This window comes from Epinephelus lanceolatus, chromosome 5 (assembly GCF_041903045.1).
Source record: "Epinephelus lanceolatus isolate andai-2023 chromosome 5, ASM4190304v1, whole genome shotgun sequence".
Classification (NCBI taxonomy): Eukaryota; Metazoa; Chordata; class Actinopteri; order Perciformes; family Serranidae; genus Epinephelus; species Epinephelus lanceolatus.
This window is the reverse complement of record NC_135738.1, coordinates 4,673,477-4,698,031: the sequence shown is the minus strand read 5'-3', so window position 1 is coordinate 4,698,031 and position 24,555 is coordinate 4,673,477. Positions and strand designations below refer to the sequence as shown.

Below are 24,555 nucleotides of genomic sequence, written 5' to 3'. Positions count from 1 at the left end.
TAAGAAAAACAAAAACAGAAAAAAGACAGAACAATACAAGGATACTTCCATATTAAGCCATTGAAAATAATTTTGTCACTGCTGCTTAACTGAGAGAAATCTAAAAAAGAAAAGACAATAAACAAGAATAAATAACACAAATATTGTTGATTTTTTATGCATTCATTGAGTAAAAAAATATTTTTTTTTGTCTGCGTTCCACATTTCACCATTAAAGCAACTTATGTGGAATGTGTTACTAACTCAAATTTCTAAGTGAGTAAAGTTTTATCTAAAACAGATGTAGATAAAAAAAGAAAAAACAAACACAAACAAACAAAAAAAACCAGTAATTCAAATAACCTGCACATCATGTATTTTGGTATTGTTGCCTGTCTACATTAATATTATGATTATTATTATTATGTGCACAATTTTTTGAGCAGCACATTTTGCACCTTCCATGAGACTACGTGCAGTTATTTTACACAATATCCCCTTTCTTGTAAAAATGCGTTCATTTTAATGTATTTGTCATTTAATGTATTTATTATTTAAATATAAGAATATATATTCTAAATAAGTCTACACATTTCTTAAATTTTCTTGTAAAAAAAAAAGTGTTTATTTAAATGTATTTGTCATTTTGCCATTGACGGATTTCCAAAAGTACATTTTTATCGCATTATAATTCAAAATATATTATCTTATATTTAAGTAAGTCTCAATGTTTTTTTATTTTATTATTATTATTTTTATTTAACCAGGAAGTCCTAATAAGATTGAAAATCTCTTTTACAGTAGAGATCTGGCCGAAGTAGCAGCCAATCAAAACACATTAAAATGCAACCTCCCAAGACTCTCAAGAAAAACAAGCACGTCACCACATTCTGTAGATGCCCTTAAATTCATCACTGGATATAAGTGTTTTGGCAATTTGACATCTTAATTTTTCTGTCCACTTTCTTTAAATAATAATAATAATAATACTAATAATAAGAATAATAATTTAAATATATTTGTCATGTTGTCATAGACCTTTTCCAAAAAGTGCATTTTACCTAAATATAAACCAAATAAAAAAATAAATATGATAGTATATTTCAAATAAGTCCACACATTTCTTACACATTGAAGTTTTGCCTTTCATAAATAACAAGATTAAATCTTCCATTTTCTAATCCTTGTTATTCATAATTTCATTGGTTTATTTAATCACATCGACTGCATGAACCCAAAGATAAGATTTTATTTTGAAAGCTCTGACCGGAAGCTACTTAGTTGATTCCGGTAACCTTGACAGCTGTGCGGTGCAGGACCTCCGAGGAAGCAGCGGAGAGTGAACCGGGCTCTTGTGTCATCTCTCCGGTCCGTCTCATATCACTGACGGTGTCTGACAGTTGTTTGAGCAGCGGCTCGACTGTTCGCTTCTTCCGGACCGAGGAAACTCCGACAGGAACCAACATGGAGATAGAGAAGGAAGTGAAGAAGGTAAGCTTCCCCCCGGTGTGTCGGTTTGTCTCCGACTGACCGGGGAACGCCCTGAAAAGGTGTGCCGAGCACGGGGGCAGGTGGTGAGCGAAGTTACTGTAGCACAGGCGGACTGGGTCTGTTCCTCGGCTTTAACTTCAAACAGTGCTCACAGTCATGTTCTTAAGTTTCATTAATGAAATTAAAATTAAATAATCTAAATAATACGAGCTAACTTTGCAGAAGAAGCGAGTTGATAAACATTAACAAACACTTAACTGTTGACTTGTTGACAAACTAAACTTGTAGCCTTCTTCCTTAGCGAGCTCACTTCCCTTTGAGAAAGTGTCCCTACCTGGAAAAACTCGCCGCCAAACTGCGTTTGAAATTCGACAAAATAGTGTTTCTCTTTATATCTGCTAAATTTACAAGCTCAATAACATGGTAGCACTTATTCTTCAAAACAATAGGAGTCACTGTAAAATTCGGCTCTAATACCATGCACCAAAACCTTCTAGTTTACGCAGTATCCATGGTTTAGTGTTGGTGCGCGCTGCTCCACACCTACAGCCAAATCATCTTGACAGTAAATTGCAAACCGGCTGCAAAAGTTAAAAGAGTAAGAGATGATGTTTAAACAGCTGCCGAATTGAAGTACTGGTTGTAAGAAATTAAATTATGTTTTTATCTTCACATACTTCATGTGATAAGAAGGTTAAAAGCAAGAAGATGTTAAATTAAGGGAATTTTTAATGGGATTTGGTAATGCATGGGAGGAAAAAAGTTCTCCAGCCTGCTATGTGACTTAAAATGTTCAGGTTGTTCTCTGAAAGTATTGGTTTTACTCAGTTTTAGAAACTGTAGGTGACTTTTGCTTGGGTGTGACTTGTTTGTTTTTTAATCTTGACCCTCCCTGAAGCCGCAGATACTTTTCATACTTATCATTTAAAAAGAGACATGTTGATTAAGGTGATTTTGAGGACGAACGTCTTAGTTTCACATGATATGTCTGTTTTCTACAGTTTCTAGCTCTGATAAATTGTGTAATTTTGCTGTTTTGTATTTTATTTTGTTTTATTTTTTAACTTTGAGATTTAAAAAAAATATTTTAACTTTTTTTATTCAGATTTTTCAGGAATCAGGCTCGAGGTTTAGTAATTATTGTGTATTTCAATCCGATTCATATCTGCTGTCCTGAATTCAGACAGTTATCCCATTTTTATCCATGTCAGTCCAGATGATATTTAAGTCCCAGTGATTCCAGCGGTTTCTTAATGTCCACTTTTCTCCAGAGTCACAACCTCAGAGACCAAGGATTCATGCCCGAATCATTTCACCATGATGTCTTTCCTCACCAGCAGTAAAAGTGATTGAACCACTTCCTTATTATTTAAGAGAGTCAGCGACAGTTTTGCTGATTTGTAAAGAAAACATGCCTCTAAAACCTGCCAGTGGGACCTGAGGTTTAGAGGGTAATTTGAAATAAATACGAAATACAATCATTTAAAGTTGTATGCCTCTCCCCTGAGACAAAATAAAAATATAAGTCCCTCCCCAGTGCTTAAAAAATTATTTCACATCACTCCCACATTGTGCACCAGACCCTCCCCATGATATGTAATGAACAGTCCCTTACAGTGGTTTAATTTAGAACAGGTTATAGTGTGTGTTCATTAATGTAAGAACATAGAGTTAATTGTAGATGCCCATCACCCACATTGTTGATTTTGTCTGAAAATACTCATTCATGTGAATAACATGACATATTAACCGACTTATTCATAAAAAACCCAAAACATGTGCAGTACACAGCGTTGATGATCAGCTAACTGTCACAAGGGATGGGTTAAAAATTCATTACAGCCTGGTATGGTGATATTTTTGTGTGGCAATATCTTACTGTCACACAGTGCCAAGTATTGATTCTTAATAAATTATTAATATTACAATTACAAATTAAACTTTAGGTAGCTGACTAGAATAATATAATCAGTCCTCTAGATACATTTTGCTGCAAAAAAACGTGTCTGACGTGAGATGAACAGACTGAAAACTTTATCGTATTACATAAAACAGATGTTGACAAAGTTTTCCTTTGGGGACAAAATTTACAGTTGAAAAAAGGTAATAAATTGCAGTCTATTTTGTCGCAATACTCAGCATATCACAACATATTTAAAACCACAATGATATTGTATCATGACTCAGTATTGTGATAATATCGTACTGTGATTCCCAAACTGTTACTCATGAGTCCTTGTTAAACAAATCCATGATGTATAAATATATGAATCTGTCAATGATTATTATTTTAATGGCTCAGCAGGCACAGTTTAATATACAACTCAATTTCATATATGTAGTAGGGGGTCCCTGCTTCGTCCCTCTTTCTGTCCTTGGCCTGAAAAACATTGAAGACCCCTGAGTTACAGAGTGTTCCCAATGTATGTCCATTAAAGGGCCAGTGTGTAATAGTTGGCATGGTTTATTGTCAATCTGAATCTGAATCTGAATCTACTACCCATTAATATGTTTATATAAGTGTATAATCGCTATAAAATAAAATTCGTTTGGTTTTCGTAGCCTTATAATTATGCTTTTATATATATATAGCAAGGGCCTTGCTTTAGAGAGGTCGCCATCTTGCGCCGCCATGTATGTATGTACAGCAGACCGAGCGGACAATCCAGCCAGCCAGAGAACGCGTTTCGCGTGTATAAATGAACCAACGAAGACAGTGGAAGGAAGGAAGAAGGAGGAGGAAACAGCAGAGAGTGTTAGTAGTTCGTCGATAGAGAGTAGTGAAAAGTTTTTTTAGTTATAAAGTTTGCGAATGGACCACACTTACCACGCAACAGCAGAGAATGAACCCGAACCGTCATCTGCAAGGAAAAGAAGACGCAACTTCACTCCTTGTGATGCACTCTCTGCGGCGCTTTTCCTCCTGGTGATATATCTCCCCAACGATGGTAGCAGTAGCACCGAATCCCATTCTGTGCATTCAGCCTCTCTTCTCACCCGCTCAGCATCAAACACATGGAGTTCCTCATCTGTATGCTCCGGCTCAAACAGGTATGGCTCTGGGTCTGTGTCCACTACAAGAAACTCTTCAAAATCGCATTCAAAGTCGTCCATTGCAGCTACTATAGTCCGGAGATATTGCTAGGCTAAATAAACAGCTGAGCTCTGTTTACAGGCTACGCTGTCAGTCAGTGTGTGGGCTGGAGATTGGTGGAGCAGAGAGGGGAGGGGGTCCCCCACTTAGTATGGTAAGTGAGTATGTGTGTATGAAGTGTGTGTGTGTTACGCTAGAAGAGTCAGAGTTTGGGACGGAGTCTTTTACCCCCTGGAGTGTTACCGGAGTTTTTGGAGTGCTCAAATAAACGGGCCTTTTTCCCGAACGCTCCTCTGGTCTCCTGCTCGTGAGGGATTCATTACAATATTGTAACATGGTTTAGATTTCTAAATAAACATTCACCTCGTCGCTAGATAGACCTACTCCTGAAAAACTCGTGCGCAAGGCTTTTTGTCCCTACGAGGCCACCGTCATTTACCCGACGGGAGGGGTGAGCCAGTGAGCCCTGCAATCTAGAATTTGACCACTGATGTCACCGTTGTCAACCCATTTTACACACTGGCCCTTTAATATCAGAGCATAGAGTTCATTTTAGATGCTGGGTGTTGCGGGGCACATGTTGCATTCATTGGATTTCTTGCATTCATCGGATTCCTTGTGCTTATGACCCATGGAAAAATGCAGTGTAACTAATTGGACAGTTGCTTTTGAATTCCCCCTGTAAAGTTTTTGCACTGAAAGCATGTCCAGAAGGTCTGATCAGGAGCTGAGTGTTTGTAAACTGGAGTGAAACTGCAAATTAGTAGTTTAAAAAGTTTAAAGCATTTATTTTGGTGGCCCGGGGCCTTAACTGGGTCATTTTCCTGCAGATGTTGATAGTAATCTGTGCTGTTAAACATGGGACCCTTGCAGAGACCTGCAGACAGCTGTCAGCAGTGGGGGGGGGGGGGCAGCACAGATTGCTGCAGGGGTTAAAGCTGGTTAGTGTGATGTGATGTGTGTAGTGGGGAATGTACATCATGTTTCCAGCATTGTGCATGTAAAGCAGTGTCTCTTGCTTTGCGTGCAGAGACAAACTATCAATTACAAAACTGTCAATTAACATTGGGTGAAGCTCGTGATGATGCCCGTACTGCATGTGTGGCATGGAGCTAATGTATAGCTTGCTGCCCACAGTGTGTGCTATTCCAGGCCTCACCAGCCATTGTGTCTTTGTACAAGGTCTTATTTTTGTCAGTTAGATTTTTTGGCCGGAGCAGGATCACGAAACAGAAAGCTGTTTGTTACTGAAGTGAAGGAATTCACCAGGCAGAGTGTTTTCATGTGGCTGGTGACAGTTTCCACTCTGTTTACAGATCTGTTTACTCGTTGCCTTGGGGCCGTTGTTAACCGTGTCAACTCCATTAAAGCGCAGGAAACACGTGTACAGTACATACAGTAAGCTGCTGCTGGAGAGTGGGTCTGAGCAGCTGGATGACCCAGACAGACCCAGTCTGACATCTGCTTTTAATCCCTGGAGGAGATAAGTCTTGGGCTGCTGCTGGAGGCTGCAGGTCGCTAGGAGCTCCTCTGTTAGCGAGAGGCTGTGTAATTACTGTCAGACTGAAACTGCCCTTTTTAAGAAAAGCAACTTGTGTGTTTTGGTAATATTATGCTCAATTAAGTTCATGCTGTCGTCCAGAAAGAAGGCTGAGGTAATAAGTTGTGACAGTGAGCACCCTGCGTACAGGCTGGGAAATCATCATCACCGTGACTGAAGTCGTTTCTGGTGATTTTTCTGTGAGTCATGTTCTTGTCCAAACGCCTAAATGATCGTTGAAGTTGCCATGGGCGAGACTTTTGAGGATAAGTCTGCAGCAGGGAAGAGTGACCTAATCCCACAGAATGTTTACTCAAATACGTTTTAGATTTCTGTTGGACTTTCTGTGGTAAGCTGTCACAAAATGCCACACACACACAACAAAAGAAACAAAAACAGAAAACCGTCTGTAAAACAACAGGAAGGAGCCGGAGCTAAAAAACATTTTTGATGATATCAAAGTGCTGAACATATTCATCATCTTCGCCCTGCTCAGATACTCCAAAGAAGGAAGTTGTGGTCAGAGCAGTGTGTCGTTGTATTACATGGTATAAAGTATTACAAAATAAAACCAAACTTAGTTGGAAATTGCTGCTAAAATAAAGAAAAAGCCGTTTATGAATTGTGGACTAATGAAGTTGCTCAGTGGCACGTGAAGATAAAAATGCTCCATATCTGGAGTATGAAAATACCCGGAACATTGTGAGACCCGCAGAGCAAGCTCACTAGAGACTAATGGCAGTCGAGCACGGCCAAGCGGCCACCTAACTTGAATTGGGATAAAATGATTTAATCTTGTGGCTCTTCTAGACTTTACAAATGTCATCAGAAGGAAGAGTCAAATCTTGATATTAAAACGAAACATTTCACAGGGTTGTGACTCTCAAAAAAATTTTTCCACTGATTTACAGACATTTCTTTCCCACTGAAAGTCTGTAGAAATGTCTTTTGGGCCCCATGATATCACTAGACGGACCCTAGATATTGCAGTACCACTGTTTGGCCACTGAGAAAATGAGCTTCAAAGCACGGCGCACTTCCTGGAGGCCTGATTGTGAAACTGGTTGGATTAACTACATTCTTCCTTAAATCTGCCAGAAATTCTTAACCAAGGTCACCAAGTTCATGGAGTTAGTAAAATCCTTGAAAGTAGGGATGCATGACATTGGAGCTTTTGCCAATATGTGATATGCTGATATATAACAACTTATTGAGCTGATAGCTGATACACATATCTATATATCCATTTTTTTCTCCACCTAATTTCAGTCATCATCAAGTCTCTTCTGTAGTAGAATTAACATGATAATATGCATGCATACTCTTATGGTGACGGTCCAGCAGCAGATGGAGACATGAAGTACAGTACTTTTCACCGTATGTGATATTTATTTAATCTACAAATCAAGAAAAAGCATGTTGGCAGATTCTGAAAGTTCATTTTAAAGCCAATATTGGCCGATACCAATGATGTACCGATGTTATTGTGCTATATAAGTTTTGGAGAAGTCATGATATTCTGTTGTGTGTAATGAGGTTGGTACGGCAATCTTTCGTGGATAATCTTCCATGTTGTGTAACTTAATGATGAATTTATTTTCTGTAGCTGTTGATGTAACAGCTACAGGAGCTGTACTATGGCTCTAGTCTGCATCAATATATGACGTTTGGTTGACCACGACATACATTTTTTACTTTTTTCCTGTGTTCTGTCTCCTTCCATATTTGCCAGCTAGCTGGAATTATGTTTGAATAGAGTTTGAATCTGATATGCTTCATAGGCAGGTGGGGCAATAATAATGTTTTTTGACAGTGTGATTTAACATATTAGGTCATGAATCCCAAAGTTTCCATACCTGTGCCCCACTAATACTTTGAAATTGTACCACATTTTTGAGAATGAGCAACTGACATGGGCAGCGTAGGGCATCAGTTGTCTCTCAGAGCACCAATGCGTAATTTAGTTTATGTTCACTGTTCTGAAAGGAGAGTATGGTGGTTCGAAGGTATGGAGCTTTTTTTTCTAACAAGTTAACCAACAGACAAATTGTCGGCTGTCACTCCCCCACCCTGGGAGCTCCACTGCTCCATGTCCGCAGAACGCCTTTATTTAGTTAAAACTTGGAGTGAAGTGCACTCTGTGGTTCTGTTTGTTTTATAGCTTGTGAAGGGTGATGATAAAGTTACTATGGGACCTTGAAGAGTCATGGAAAAGTTTTGAAATGTATCCATGAAAATGTGTGGGAACCTTCTTAATTCACACAGTTCTGCTCTGCCATCAACTCTGAACAATTACATCTGAATTTAAAAAGTTAAATGTGTGTTTTGGCTTATTGAAGTTGCAGAAACGTCTGAGAGCAGGTGGCCTGCTGAAAGAAAACTGCTCCATAGCCAGCAACATTACCGTCACTCTCGCTGCCACTGGTCTGCAGCTCAGGTCTGCTGTAACACAATGACTCATGAATATGACTCAGTGGAGCTGAACTCCATAATTTGTGTCTGAACAGCTTCTTTCCAGAGTGTTGTCACTGTAATAATTCATCCTGCAGGCTTAGTCATAACCCAGAGTCACTGATCAGCATCAGCTGCTAATGCAGTTTGTCAAACTGACTCTGTTGCAACAAAGACACACACCCTGAGTGGTGTCTGCTGAAACTGGCCCGTTGTCCTCACAGTGCCCGGGACAAATATTTAGACTTCACAAGTAGTGAGCACTTAGCTTGGTTCGCTTTAAATTCCAACACTTAATTTTGCATTGGAGGCATTTCCTCTGATCCAGACTGCCCTAAAATGAACACAAGAGATTCTCTGAAATGAACAGATCACAAACTTCACAAGATGGAGCGCAGATGTGAAGTTCACAGCTCCTTTTGTCAAATAAGAAATAGTAGACCACGTTTAAATATTTCACAGTATTGAAAAAAAGAGTTTTGTTTTGGAATGTGTACAAATATGCTGGTAGCAGATCAGATCAGCTCAAAGTGTCTGATGCAATACGCAGCTGTATGCAGAGTGACAGCTGAAGCTCATGATAGGAAAAGTATTAGGGGAAAGAAAGAACAAGAATCTTAAATTGCATCTGCAACTTAACTGAGATTAACTGACGTCTTCGCCACTTTAATGACAATAACAAATCATCCTGCTAAACTCCAGCCTTCTGCTCTTTAACGGCTCCCAGGAGAGGAAAGTCTCACTGCTCTTAAGGTGTAATGGAAGTTAAAATATCAGCATCATGGCTCTGCCGTTAAAAACAGGAGTCATTGTCTGCATTCCTCAGTAGTGAGTGTCTTTTGGGTCAAAAACGTTTCTCTGACAAAAGGGGTGCCTGCTGAGATTCCACCAGGCTTTCAACAGCGTTGAATAGCTGACCATATATGGTCATAAACAGCGGTAACGGCTGAATGTGAACGTGAGCATTGTTTTGACGCTGGAGCCAGAAGAGGATGCACATGGTGAGGAGAGAAGAGCAGCTCAGAGACTGCAGCCAGAAAAACGCAGAGGATAAAATTCCTGATTGTAGTTTCTGGAATTTAAGAGAAATGTGAGAAATATTTCTAAAGTCAAAAAGAAAACTATTTTATTTGGATCACAAATCATCTGAACTCTGATAAAAAGGCTTACACTGACTTTAAATACTCAACAAAAATAAGAATAATCGAGAGAAAAGTGACCTTACTCAACAAACTAATACAAAATAAGCAACAAACAAGGAACACGTAACACGGAAAATATCTGTTCACACCAGAAAGCCAACAGTGATAAAAGTAAAGAGAGAAAAACAAAAAGAAAAACATCAGAAGATATAAATAAACTTTTATTTGCCAGTCTCATTTCTTCCAGATGTGATTTCACCTTGAAACCATTTTCAATCCAGAGTAATTATCTCCCATATTGAGCATCAAAACTGTGACTTAACTTTTACTTTGCAAATTCTTTTTGATATTTCAATCGAATCAGGTAGAAACAACAGCAGTTTTGCTGCAGAAAATAAATGCACACAAATATATACAATTAAATATATATAATATACAAGATTTAAATAGGGATATTATTCTTAGACAAATATAAGCAATATTATATGCACTCAAATATAAAAAAAGTGACACCAGTAGGAACAATTATAAACCTATAAAGGTTCTAAAATACTAAAACATTAAAACCTAGAAGAGCAAGAAAAGGCCATTGAAAACATGTCTTAAGATTTGTCTTAAAAGTGTCAGTTGAATACTCAACAATTAAAAGATATTTAATAATCAAACTGATAAACTTCGTTTTTTGTAAATATACACTAATTCTGAATTTGATGCTGCAGCAAGTTTCAATGCTTAAAAACACCTGAGACATTTCACAGGTAAACAGGTTACTGGTAACAGGTGATAGTATCATGACTGGGTCTAAAAGTGGCATCCTGGAAAGGCTCATTCGTTCACAAGCAAGGACGGCGCAGGGTCCACCACTTAGTGAAAAACTGTGTGGGCAAATAGACCAACAGTTTCTCAAAGCACAACTGCAAGAAATTTAAGGATTTCACCTTCTACAATTCATGATGTCATCAAAAGATTCACAAAATCTGGAGAAATCTCTGCCTGAACAGACAAGGCCCAAAACCAGCACTGACTGCCCGTGACCTTTGACCCCTCAGGCTGCACTGCATTAAAAACATGTCTGTATAAAGGATATTACTACACGGGCTCAGTCCACACCTGTCTCCCACTGAACATGTGTGGAACGTGATGAAGCATTGACTGTTGAGACACTGAAGTCGGATATCAGACAAAAAAACTTCTGCAGTGTCCTCAGCTCACACTCACTGAGTGTTGGTAAAGGAAAAGATGATGATGTCATACAGAGGTAAACATGCATCTGTCCCATTTTTATTTTAACATGTTGCAGCATCAAAGTCAGAATGAGTGTATATTTACATTAAACAATAAAGTTTATCAGTTTGAACATTAAATATTATGTTTCTCTACTGTATTCAGTTTCACACAACTATCCCAGGATCAGGGTTGTATCTTCTCAAAGAGTCTGGGTTCTTTCAGAATTCTCCCTCTGCAGCACCAGAACAGAGGAGCTAGCTCTGCCCAAACGGAAGCTCAGCATTTCCTTTAAAAGCAGTCAAAACAAAAGTATGACATCACTTATAATCTCCCTCCTGTGCTCTGTTTACAGATGACCCTCGGGCACGAGTTTGGCGCCGGAGCGGCCTGTTTGAAATGCAAGGACAAGTGTGAAGGCTTCGAGCTACATTTCTGGAGGTTTGTACAGCGTCTGTCAAACAGCACAGAACCCTCACTGAAACACGTTTTAAAGCGGCAAATCAGTCTCAGTCCTCCCCGTGTTTAGACTAGAGACATTTGGGAATTAAAGTAAATGAGCAGCAGCCATGGTTAAAGATGGCCTGTGGAGCACTGAGCCCTCAGGTGGAGCTGCACAGTGGCTCACAGTAGAAAACTGGGTTTGTTGGGCTGCTGCCAGGTCTGAATCACGACATTAAAGAGAAACATGCTTACTCAGCACATTGTTCCCGGGACTCCGTGGTTATATTTTATGCTTAAATACAAGGAGAGTGATAAAACTTCCATTCATGGCCCAGACTGGTCAATAACATCACTTTCCTCTTTGCTTAATTAAAACAACTCTGATAGCAGCAGGAGTCATGGCCTAAGAGGAACATGCTGTTTCTGAGTACAGCCGCTTTTCATGTTTGTCTTTGGACAGAGTCCAACGTCCCTTCAGCTTATTGTTAACAAAAACGATGGAGAGATTGTGAGTATGAGGCCAGTGTGAGTCTACAGGAGATGACTACAGGTCTGATTAGGGCTGAGAGTCGTGGGGGGAGCCTTTGTCCCAATGCAACAAAACTGTAGTTGCAGAGGCATGGCTTCAGCCTCCTATTCCAAAGATGCTCACATGCGTTACAGTGCAGACATTGTATTAAAAAAAAGAAAAGAAGTGCGACGGTGTATGGACAGACTGACTTCCCAGGGTTCTCTGTCCTGCCTCCTCTGTCTGTCACAATATGCAGTTATTTGGAGCAGTGGCTCATGACACACTGTTCTGTCTGGACAATCAGACACACTTGGCTAGTTTTTCTGAAGACAGCAACAGGTGCCTGATACCCGCCACAGCACCAGTACAAAGGCCCACCACGGGTCTATGGTCATGTTTTAATGTGTCCGACACCCAGACAGGAATGTTGTGCTGTTTCAGTCACACAGTGATGTTTTCCACCCTCTGTAAGGCTTTCTGCAGATATGAAAACTATCATCATACAATGTCAAAGTGATCAAAATGCACAGACTTGTCCTGAATATAAACGCTGTCATTATTGCTGTTTGTTCTCACCAGTACAAATCAAACTGGGTCTAAAAAGCTTGACACTGCTGAGAGGAATCTGTGGGCCTGCTCATGCTGAAGCATGTCGAACAGTCATAAATTATGTCATAGTTTCTCTACAAATATGAAGCAAGCTGTGTTGAGGCATGTGCAAAGTGCAGATATTTGAACATGAACACTGAGCTGGTTGTATCGGTTTAGTATTGGAGCAAATGACAAGAGAAAGAAAACACTTTGTTTCAAAAACAAAGATGCATATTTAATAAATCCCCAAATATTAGATAGATTGTTTCACAGTGAACCGAGTATCAATACATAATCACTTTGTAGGAACTGACATGAGACATTGTACATCTGCAACACATACATGCATGAAAAGATCTTTTCCTCTCTAACACTCTTAGACTTTAAAAATATTTGTAAATCTTTGAGACATCCTGAATATTTTCCTGTTCTTTTTCTTCTCTGCAGAAAAATCTGCCGAAACTGTAAATGTGGCCTCACAGAGCACAACGTGCAGATGAACTCGGAGGAGAACAAGAAGGTGGGCAAACTGTTCGAGGACACCAAGTACACCGGCCTCATCGCCAAGCTGAAAACCGACGGCATCCCCACCTACAAGGGCAACATGGTGACCATCACTCTACCCGCCTCCTCCACTGCTTACGTCGTACCTCCGAGTGCTTCTTCCACTGTGGTGCCTCCCTCTGCCAAGGCTGCGTCTGTGCAGCCTGCTGGAGTCGCTGCAGGGTCAGCACCCAGCGGCGCTCAGGCTCGGCCTCCGCCTCAGCCTGTACCCGTCAGCGTCACACCTGTCAAGGCCAACAAAGTGCCAGTTGCTGTCAGCGCCACTTCAGCCAGTTCAGTACCAGTCCCCAAAGATATGCCAATGAAGTCTGTCACCTACGAGTGGGCACCACCAGTCGCCAATAAGTATATGGTAAGAGTTCGAACTAGTGATAAAATGACTTTAACAAAGTTGGTGTGAAGTCAGTTTATCTTAATGATTAATCATTTAAAGGAACAGTGTGTAGGGTTTAGTAACATCGTGCGGAGAGGATCACAGATTGTAACAGGCTGAAACTTTTCCCATGTGCCACATGTGAACTCCCAGTTAGGATTCCTTCAGTGTTCATTGTTCAGGAGGTTTTTACCAGAAGTTGAATTATCTGAAGAGGTCACTTCGTCTCCAAAACAAACAGACCAGGTGATTTAAGCAGGTAAAAACACTAAAAAAGCAGTTTCATGGTACAAATCTGTGTTTCTAAAGAGCTGTTTCGCATGTCGGAGTTGGGTTGCTAACATAGCGCCCGCTAATCTGCACTCACCATTTTTTCTTGGATAACAAAAGATCCTGATGTTCAGGAGGTTTTTAGGATTTTTAATAAAACAGTTCACGTTAAAAAATCAGTGTATTTCCGATGCTCTCATTGCGGAGGAGCTGCTAACTATGGTGGCCGCTGCAAAAACGCAAATTGGCCAGTGTTTGATGGCAGCGCATCATGGTGATCTCTGTAGATGAGGACCTGCTCCCTGTGTAGATAAATACTGCAGTCCATCTGTCTTGGAAGTTAGAGGTCATACCAGATCGCATTCCAGTACAACAAGTCGGAAAACGAAGATATTGTTAGCAATACCAGTTAAAGCCAGGTTAGACATTGTTTGAAATACCAGTTGATAACAACGCACGGCACTGTATCTTACACACACAAACATTGCAGCAACATGTCCACAGATAGATGTTGGACAGGACTGTGTGACTGTTCTACATAAGACAGAAGTGCCAGTGAAATTTATATTACTACAGCTTTCATTACTGTGAGGGTTCTCCAACTTTCCGAGTTGGAAATCCGACTTCAGGGGCATTCCCATAGAAATTTCCAACTGGGATGGAACGCATTAATAAACAGCTCATTCTAAGGTAATGAAAACACAACAATTCTTATTTTCAGGTGATTATACACTAAAGAAAACATACTTATTATATTATATTACAGTGAATCCCCCTAAATCCTACACACTGGAGCTTCGATGCTGTTTTAATCAGCCAAAAAATAACTTGCCTTTGCCATTAATCACTGGTAGCCTGTGTCTGTCCTAAACAGCATTAGACGGCTCTCTGCTGTGACTTTTCAAGTGATGTCATGTGGGTTTATGTTCCATGTAAAGGCTTTGTTATCAATTATACATTGCCACATAGCCTCTTGTTTAGTTTTATAGATGTGACACACTGTGGTCACAGGAAAGCTCGAGGATTTTGCCTGATAAAAACCAGCTTGTCGGTGCCTTTTAGTCATTCCAAAACCTCGTAATGTCTTATTGCTTTTATAAACTGTAACAAGAAAAACAACAACTATTAACTTCAGCTCCAGATGTGTCTGTAAAATAATCATGATAAACATTGGAAAATTCCTAAATTGTTGACCTTGAAATAAGTTGTATCACAGGTGTGTGTTCAGGTGGTATGATTGGTTAATAGTAACTGGTTCAGTATATGAAATTAAAAGGAGATACCTTTAATTTTTATCTATGAAACAACTGTGTTTTGTGATCAGTTCACAGGGTCTGAATCCCCAGAGCAGCACTGTGATAAAGTTTTAACATTCTGGGGCTCCTAATGAAGGTTCATGTCCACAGGAGGTCCCAATAACAGTCAGTGTAGTCCATGTAAACTGTGTAACGTAGATTTGTTAAAGGGATAGTGCACCCAAAAATAAAAATTCAGCCATTATCTACTCACCCATATGCCGAGGGAGGCTCAGGTAAAGTTTTAGAGTCCTCACAACACTTGTGGAGATCCAAGGGGAGAGGAGGTAGCAACACAACTCCACCTAATGGAGGCTGACGGCGCCCCAGATTCAAACGTCCAAAAACACATAATTGAAACCACAAAATATCTCCATACTGCTCGTCCTCCACACGTGAGCATGGTGCACAGAGAGGCAGTCAGAGCTACAGGCTACAGTGAGGCTAAAAACAGAGTTCAAATGATGTTTTTCCAAACAACTTTTTATGTCGGAGCTTCAGGACACTTGGATCACTACGGACGAGCAGTATGGAGATATTTTGTGGTTTCAATTATGTGTTTTTGGACGTTTGAATCTGGGGCGCCGTCAGCCTCCATTAGGTGGAGTTGTGTTGCTACCTCCTCTCCCCTTGGATCTCTGCAAGGGATGTGAGGACTCCAAAACTTCATCTGAGCCTCCCTCGGCATATGGGTGAGTAGATAATGGCTAAACTTTCATTTTTGGGTGCACTATCCCTTTAACATTGTTCAGCAGGTATATGTTGAAATAATAATAAATGATAATTGAAAAAGGGGATGTTATTTTTAAGACAACAGCTCTCACAGTTTCTCTCATCTCTTGCTTGACAGTTACTACCAGACCTTAACTCTGGCAGTAAGTCCTGTATCTGTTTGTTTAGTCTGTAGGACACTTGTTTTGCACGTCTTTCTCACCACAAGCCTCCGTTTCAAAAGTATTTCCCTTAATCTCGTTTTGATTGGTCGTTAACGTCTCTCTGTGCACTCTTCTCGTCTCTGTCCTTCACACAATCTGTTGTTATCTCATCTGGGCTCAACTTTTCTTTCCCACTTTCCCTCTGACTTCCAGGCGGTGCGTTACATCGAGCTGCTCCCACCAGAGAAACGTCCTGTGGCCGGCACAGAGGGAGCCGCTTACCGTCGGCAGCAGATGGCCATCCAGCTGCCCGAGCACGACCAGGACCCGTCCAAGTGCCACGAGCTGAGCCCCGCCGAGGTCAAACAAATGCAGCAGTTCGTCCGCAAGTACAAGGATGAGGCACTGGGGGTGGGAGATGTTATGCTGCCTGAGGAGATGGCTTTGGTTCAGGCAGGAGGGCAGGGAGGAGCAGGGGTCGGGGCCGGAGGTGCACCTGGTGCTGGAGGGCCAGGGTTTGGATTGGGTGCTGGGGTTGGAGCTGGTTCTGGGGCAGGGGCTGGGGCAGGGGCTGCAGGCTCTGGGCCTTTGGCTGGAGCTGGAGGTAGAGGAGCTGGAGCTGGTGTTGGTGTTGGGGCAGGTGCTGGTGTTGGACCTGCAGCAGGGGGTAGAGGCTTGGTACCAGGAGCTGGAACTGGAGTTGGTGCTGGCTTGGTACCAGGAGCTGCAGCTGGAGCTGGAGCTGGAGCTGGACCACTTTCAGGCCCTGGGTCTGCTGGCTTTGGGCCAAATGGAGGAGCCATGGGCACTGCTGCCACTGCTGGAGCCATGGGCGTCCCTGGAGCTCAGCCAGCTGGACTACCACAACAGAACTTTGTAAGCAGTTTATATTTATTTATTCATCTGTCATTTTCCTGTATGTTGATATTTTATTGGCATCCAGGCCAGATTAGTCAGTTGAAATCAGTGTCACAGTATTAAAATGTAAACGTTCTGATACTGATGCAATATGGTGCAAAAATGTCACCCTGTTAGTTTTTAATTACAGCTTGTCCTGCCACTATACCAGCTGATCATGTAAATCAGTAGTTTAGGTCAAATTTATGTGTGTGTCTGTATGAGCTGATGACTGAATGACAGTAATTAAGCAGATTAACCCTGAAGTTTCCACAGTGTGTTACTGTCAGTAAAATAAAAAGAAATGGTGTTATTCATGGACAGATCACTAGGTGGAGCCATAAGACCAGCTCTGACTTGGCCTCCCTCTTCAGGATAATGGATATTAATTTCATTATAATCCACACTGGGTCATGAGTCACAGCTGGAGTCTTTTTTTAAGATCCATCATGTGCAGCCAGTTAATTCTTTCTGTGAGGAGTCTTATGATTTAAGTTTCTTTTTCATGTTTCTGTGTTCTTATCACTCTCTTAGCCTCATCCTCCCACTTAACTCCTCACTGTAAACTTGACTGCACAATATCAGGAACATACTCTTCCCTCCTGGCAGGGAGTGTCACAGTACGCACCGGTGTTTAAAAGGAGAATTCCTTCTTTTCTCAGCAGTAAACTGTGTCGTTGTGCACCATTCAGGGAGTTCAGTGATTTAAGGAGAAAAGTTTAAATGTTCCTGATAAAGCAGCTTCTTTGTCAGATCAAAGGAGGCACTGTGGACTTTGACTCAAAGAGAAGGATGTTGGCCTTTGTGTTAACCCACTGGAAGTACTTCATAATTCAGTGTTATTATTAAAGAGGCTGAAAGAAATCTTTGACGGACAGGAAGCAGGACTGTTCTGACATTATTTTGAGTCTACATATATCCATATGTTGGTGCTGTGTCTAATACATGCTTTGTGTTATAATCACGACTGATGAATCAACAAGAATTAGTAAATTAATCAGCAATAAAATTAATCTTTAGTTGTGTCCCTGTTATAAACCAACAAGACACAAACCTGAAATGATTCATTTCCATCACTGATTAATAGGAATCAGAGGATTTGCTGAAGCACCATGTTTGTGACTGACATATAAGAGCTCTGACAAAAGTCACATGTCAAGTCGACCACCAACCATCTCTTGTTTTCTTCTCTCCTCTCAAGTCGTGCCGTCACTGCCAGCAGCTGATGCGTCTGGGCGAGCCTGCTGTCTACGCTGAGCGGGCCGGCTACGACAAGATGTGGCACCCAGCATGCTTTGTGTGTTGCACCTGCAATGAGCTGCTGGTGGACATGATCTACTTCTGGAAGAAGGGCAAGCTGTACTGTGGACGCCACTATGGAGACAGCGAGAAGCCGCGCTGTGGAGGCTGTGATGAGGTCAGAGAGGATGTCGTCATGTCTGATATTGGCTCCTTTTTTTTATCGACAGAATCACTGTGATTTTGGATGCATCAGTTTCTCTGTAGTTTTGAGGTCAGCAGCATGATCTGATCTCCACTCTGTGTCTGTCCACAGCTGATCTTCAGTAATGAGTACACTCAGGCTGAGGGCCAGAACTGGCATCTGAAGCACTTCTGCTGTTTTGAATGTGACTGCATCCTCGCCGGAGAGACTTACGTCATGGAGAAGGACAAGCCTGTCTGCCAGCCGTGCTACATGAAGAGCTACGCTGTGGTGAGACACATTTCTCTCTCTGGGTTTGTTTAAATAGTTGAAATTTTAGTATTTGTTCATTGGAAGACACTCAGAGAGCTGCTAATTTAGACTAAAGTTACTTCATAAGGAGTCCTAGCTTAGGAGTGATTTAGGAAAGTTCTCAGAGAAACTCTGAGCAAGGACAGGATGGAAACTTTGACCTTCGTGAGGAGGTGTGGTCGACCCCGTTGCTAGGTGTGATGCATTATTTTAACAGATGTGATAGGTTGTCACAGACACACCCTTTAGTGACCCTGCAGGGTGTGGACACCCAGTGGAAATGAAATGAACTGCATCACAAGATGAGACTGAAAGTGTTGTCATTGTTACTGTGATGACTGCTGATATCTTAGTGTTGTGATCACATTAATGTCTGAAGATATAGTGTTGGGTGGGAAGTGTGTGCGTATCCCTAATGAGATTAATCACAAATATTCTCCCTGAACGATCTTTTCTGTAGTATTTCATTTCTCTCATCCAGCAGTTGGAGAATATTTTCTCTGACCTCTTTGTGTTTCCACCATTTTCTTAGGAAACTCTTAAACCTCTTAAAGTCCTCCTCCCTGCTCCTCACAGGTTTTTACCTTACGAGCTCTTTTAAGGTCTAAGATATTTTGGGAATAACTTTTATCTCTCGTCACAAGGAGCATGTGTACGAGGAAGCTTTGTGAATACGGCCCCAGGTCTTTTAGTGCAGTGGTTCTCATCCTGGAGTGTGGGGACCCCCAGACCAGCTGCCCACAGAAAAATTGAGAATAGTATATGTTCACTATTTTATTCACTATAGATGTGAGCCCAATGTGAGTATGAGTGACAGTTCTGATCATAGGTGTCAGCTCTCCATGTTTATCTCCTCAGCTCCAGTTGACAACTGTAGAATTGTGGTCTTCAATCAAATCTAAAATCTTTTCAGATGAAGGTCCCTGAAGCAAAAACTCATCAAACTGAGGTTCCCGATGTGTGTCACTTTTGGGGGACATGAAAGAGATTGAGAGCCACTGTCTCGTGCATACATTTTCAGCTTGGGTGGTCCTAATGAGAGTCAAACCCTGAAAAGTCCTGTTCTCACCTACAAGAAATGTGTGTAGATTTTTATTGAAATAGAATATTAAACATTTTTGACTCTGACCAGTCTAATAGCAAAGTATAATAAGGCTGCAGTAATTTACAGATTTTTTATATCGTTGTTCAGTGAAGATTTGTCAAAAGAACTGGCTTTAATTGAATATTTTATGATATATAAAACATTCTTTAAAAAAAAAAGGGTATCAGTGTCAAAGGGTCCTGCACACACCGAACAACAGAGCTCAGTGTCAAACTGCTATCAGAGAATGATTGTTAGTAAACGCTGGCAGCCCAGAGTCAAGAAACATCTATCTCCAACACTCAGACACTCACACCAAAACAATCCACACTGATAAATAGAACTACAGGTAACAGGGAAAATACGTGTTTTTGATTTTGGGGTGAACTGTCTCTTAAACACTCTTGTCTATGAACAATTCTGACCATTAATTGTGTCTCTGAGCACTCTGTTGTTTTCCTGTGTATGTGTATGTTATGTGTGCATGATTGTCTCATGTTCATACTCACAGTGCAGCTGCAGCGGAGTCTGATTTCCAGCAGCGCACTGAGAAAAGACAAAATGACATAAACTGAAATGGAAAGTTTGAATAATAATGAAACTGAACGGTGTAAAATATGAAACATCAAAGCAGAAAGCCGACTATTTTCCTTGACATCATTATATCCTCTGCCATCCCAGAAATGCTCTTCCTGCCAGATTGCGGTGGAGCCTGAGGCCCAGAGGGTTTCCTACGGCGATCACCACTGGCACGCCCAGCCGGAGTGCTTCAAGTGCTCCGGCTGCTCCAAGTGCCTGATCGGCCAGCGCTTCATGGCAGTGCAGGCCTTCCTCTTCTGCTCCGCGGAGTGCAAGAAGAAAACCATGGCTTAGAGGGGCCAAAACAACTCCCTCCATCTTCTCCACAACCACTTGTGAAACCAGGATGGGTTCGGCTAAGACTAGAGGCAGAGCATGGAAAACAAACACTGGTGCAGCTGAGCATGGGAACAGATGGACTGTGGTTGTGTTGACACAAGTTAGAGTGCCTGATAACTCTGATATAGAGACGTACAATAACAGTGAGTCCGTCTGCGTTTGGGTGCTCCTTTCTTTGATAAATCCAACTAGACTCCAAAACTTTATCCGCCTTAAAATCTGTTGTCTTTTTTCTACATGTAGATTTTTTTGTTGCTTTTCTTGCACTATTTTCTTACTGATGAGATTCATTTTGTATCAGAGGTGGCAGTCCAGTGTTTTAATGATAAACCTGTGTCTTAAACAGTATTATTGCTGTTCTATTCCTATTGAGCCTACTGTTGATTTAATGTGGTACCTTTCAGGCGCCGTACACATGCTGCGTCTTCTACTGCCTGGAAAACGTGAGGTCGGGCGCTGGGTGCTACTCTTGTGCCTTTTCTGTGCCAGCCTTCAAGAGCATGGCAGCAGGCTGCGTCTGAGGTTGCTAAGCAATCTCAACAAGCACCGTATCAGAGCCTATTTACCTGAAACCCTGAGTGCAGAGCTGATCTTCCAGGCGCTGTCGTCCGTGGGACAGATGTAAAGCTCTGACAGCTCTGCACTAACATGATCAACTTCTCCTCCATATTTATCACAGACTGATATTTACAGAAGGGAAAGATATCTGTTGGCTGTGATTGGTTGGTCCTCGTCACATAGGGATAGGGAAAGTGTGTGTGCTGCAGCGGTGTAGCTCTGGCGTTTACACTGCTGCACGTCTACATTGAAAACAATGAATTTGAGGGCACAAAAAATGCAGCATGTGTTCAGCCCTTTACTGCTTCCTTCATATAAAAGACTACTGATACTCTCCTCTATGCAGCAATATGACGAGCAATATTAGCCAGGTTTGGGGTTGCTTTGCTTCCAGTGCACTGTATTCCAGAAATAATATTAGTGACAAACTTTTGCAGCAGATTTTGCATTTTGGTTGTTTTCTTTTGTAAAGAATTTCCACTGTTACGAAGATTTCAGTAAAAGATTTGGAAGTAAAATGGCCCCAACTGTGAGAACAGTATCCTTGGCTCCAAGCTGCCACCTACTGTCATTGTTTTACTGCAATAATAATAATAATCCAGTGAGTTGTGTAGTATTAGTTTCATAGTATTGTATGGGAACAAAATAATGTGAAACCCTTCCAGTATACACCACCAGTTATCAGTTGTACCAAGTATTACTTTCCAAAAAACAGCCCTATGTTTATATGGTGGCATATAGACAAGTGTGTGACAGGTATTTCTAACACTGCCCCCCCCCCGTGTGTATTAATGTGAATTAACAAAGTGCACAGAGATATGGATTACAGCAAGACTCTTGTCAAATGAACTGGAAGACTGTGTAGTGTAGTTAAATCCAATAATGCTGCCAGCTGTATCCTGGGAATGCTGCAGCATTGACACAAATATTCAGCCTCTGTATCAGATTGCATGTGATTGTGCAGCAGGTGTTCGAATCTCCTTTAGTTTCCACAAAGTGCTATCTAGTCTTGGGTAATAATTATAGATTTAAATAAGTAATAATTACAAGCAAAATGAAACGTATCAAATAAAATTAAAAGTGCGGAACAAATCAAATATGTTTTCCTCTGTAGTTAGAAATTGGCAGTGAAGTCTCCTCAGATCATCCACTGTGGGCTCCTGGTGAATATAAACACTGTAAAGTTGTTGTATAGGAATAACTGTGTAGGCATGGTCTCCAACAACTGTATGAATTCAGGAAAAACGCTGGAGGCTGCTTCTCATAAACAGTTTTATGTCACTCTGTTTTTGTTCTTTTTGTGCCATGTTCCTTCATTTTCATGCAATAAACTGCACTTTAAATGTTTTTTCTTCCAATAATGTGACTGACTCAGCCCTCTGAGCCTTAACTGAACCCCTGATCCACAGTATAACACAGTCCAGTTTAATCACTAAAGCTCAGACACAGCTGTGGTCCATCCACACAGGTGTTTTCACTTCTGCTTGATTAGACCTCTTCTCCTGACGGTGTGTGTACAGACAGCGTGATTGACTTCATCTCTTTGTCCTGGTTTGTTTGGACTTGCTGCAGCAGTCAGTGTGGACAGTAACAAAATACATTTACTTGAGTACTGTACTTAAAGGTCCAGTGTGTTGGGTTGAAGGCGATGTATTGACAGAAATGGAATATGATATAATAAGTATGTTTTCTTTAGTGCTTTTGTTACCTTAGAATGAATGAGCTGTTTATATCTACATAGGGAGCAGGTCCTCGTCTACAGAGATCGCCATGTTGCACCGCCATGTTTCTACAGTAGCACAGAACAGACAAACCAAACTCTAGCTCGAGATAAGGACATTCACATTTTTGCATCGTAGTTGGAAGCCCATCTGTGACAAGCAGTGTTGGAGAAACACGGATTTCCTTAACATGAAACTACTTCATTCAGTGTTTTTACTGATTTAAATCAGAGGAAGAGACCTGTGGAAAATTCATCTCCTGGTTAAAACCTCCTGAACATCTGGATCAGACAACAGGTGAGTACACATTAAGTTATTGGAGAAAAAAGCTGAGCACAAATTAGCATGTGGTGGGTAAGCCGCCCTCATCCGATATACCAAACAGCATAGAAGAAACGCTGATTTCTAACATGATACCACTTTATTCAGTGATTTTACTGATTTAATCAGCTGGTCTGTTTGTTCTGGAGAGGAAGAGACCTCTGTGGGTAATCTGACTCCCGTCCAAAACCTAACAATGAACACTGACGGAATTCTACCCAGGAGAAGTTTCAGCTTGTTGAAATCTGCAATCCACCTAAATCCTACACACTGAACCTTTAGTATTTTTTCCAGTGTCTGAAAATTACTAGTAACTTTTTAGGGGGAAACTTATGACTTTGACTCTAACACTAGCATAGTACACTATTACAACAGTAGCTATGTTTCCACCCAAAAGTGATTTGAATCATTGGGAAATGCGCATTAAAAGAAATATGAATCCTGTGTGTTTCCATTAAATGTACAGACTTTGGTGAAAACTACGAACTCGCGCGAGTTTTCCGCAGAACCGGAAACAAAACAAGTCTCGCGTTCTTCTTCTTCTACGTTTTCTGGCGGTTGGCAACCAGCTTGTAAACGCATTACCGCCTTCCTGACCCGGAGTGTGGATATCACCATGGAGAGAGGTGCGCTACGTCAGACTTAATTTGAACATAACTGTTTCCATCCTCCCTTTTGCAAATAAACATTTTTTCAAATCAACCAAAACCCGGCTAAAGCGAGCGTATTTTAGTTTGTGCGAATCAGGGGATTTTAATTCGAATTTTGGTGTTTCCATCATAATTTTCCGATGCAATACTTCTAGATGCGCATCTAAACAGGCTGATGGAAACATGGCTAGTGTTAGGTTTGTTCGAGATGAGCCAGGCCTGCGCAGATTCGATTACCGGCGATCGGCGCACAATGCATGCCGGTTAGTTTTGTGTCCGACTTCATCCCGACTTTCTCTGACGTATTACAAAAGTGGACGGCGATAAAGCCGCGAGAGCGAGGTGGCCGCAGTTTTTAGAGCCAGGCGCTGCAGTTGCTTTCCACCGACTGCACCGCCTGGCTCTCACCTGATCTAACAGCTGATTGGTTCAGATGTTGACTCAACAAGATGACGTTTTAGATAAACTACTCATTTTTGTTGAATTTTAGAGATTAAGATTGTATTTGTCTGATCTGAAGGTTTATTCTGTGAACAGAAAACATGTTGTGTGACTGATGGTGAAAACAAACTGATATATGGGTCTGATCACTTTTTTAATGAAATGACATCATTCCAGACAGGATGTAAGTGTGTCTGTGACTTCCTGTACGGACTGATGGCTGCTGGAAACTGTCGGGAAACTGTCCGACTTCACCGCAGCTTTCTGTCACCGCCCCCCGCTGCGGCCGCCTGCTCTCGTCTACTTTCCAGGCGAGGCGCAGTTCATCTCGAACGAGCCTACTGTCTCAAATTGCGCACTTTTGCGCATTTTGCATGCACTTACCG

General features: G+C 41.3%; 1 protein-coding gene across 1 annotated transcript; it reads left to right on the top strand.

Annotated features, from left to right (window-relative positions):
• Positions 1-1,259: 1,259 nt before the first annotated feature.
• On the top strand, positions 1,260-22,383 carry tes (testis derived transcript (3 LIM domains)). Its single transcript, XM_033635893.2, has 7 exons — positions 1,260-1,470; positions 11,277-11,362; positions 12,915-13,383; positions 16,058-16,720; positions 17,943-18,158; positions 18,297-18,455; positions 20,242-22,383. Exons 1-7 carry the CDS (start codon positions 1,444-1,446, stop codon positions 20,431-20,433), a joined length of 1,812 nt encoding a protein of 603 aa, XP_033491784.2. The 5' UTR covers positions 1,260-1,443; the 3' UTR covers positions 20,434-22,383.
• Positions 22,384-24,555: the final 2,172 nt, after the last annotated feature.

Bases quoted from the DNA above. Each gene is read 5' to 3' on its own strand.
- tes (XM_033635893.2), top strand. From the start codon at position 1,444: ATGGAGATAGAGAAGGAAGTGAAGAAG. The intron at 16,721-17,942 runs GTAAGCAGTTTA...TCTCCTCTCAAG, and splicing joins GACTACCACAACAGAACTTT to TCGTGCCGTCACTGCCAGCA. The intron at 18,159-18,296 runs GTCAGAGAGGAT...GTCTGTCCACAG, and splicing joins GCTGTGGAGGCTGTGATGAG to CTGATCTTCAGTAATGAGTA.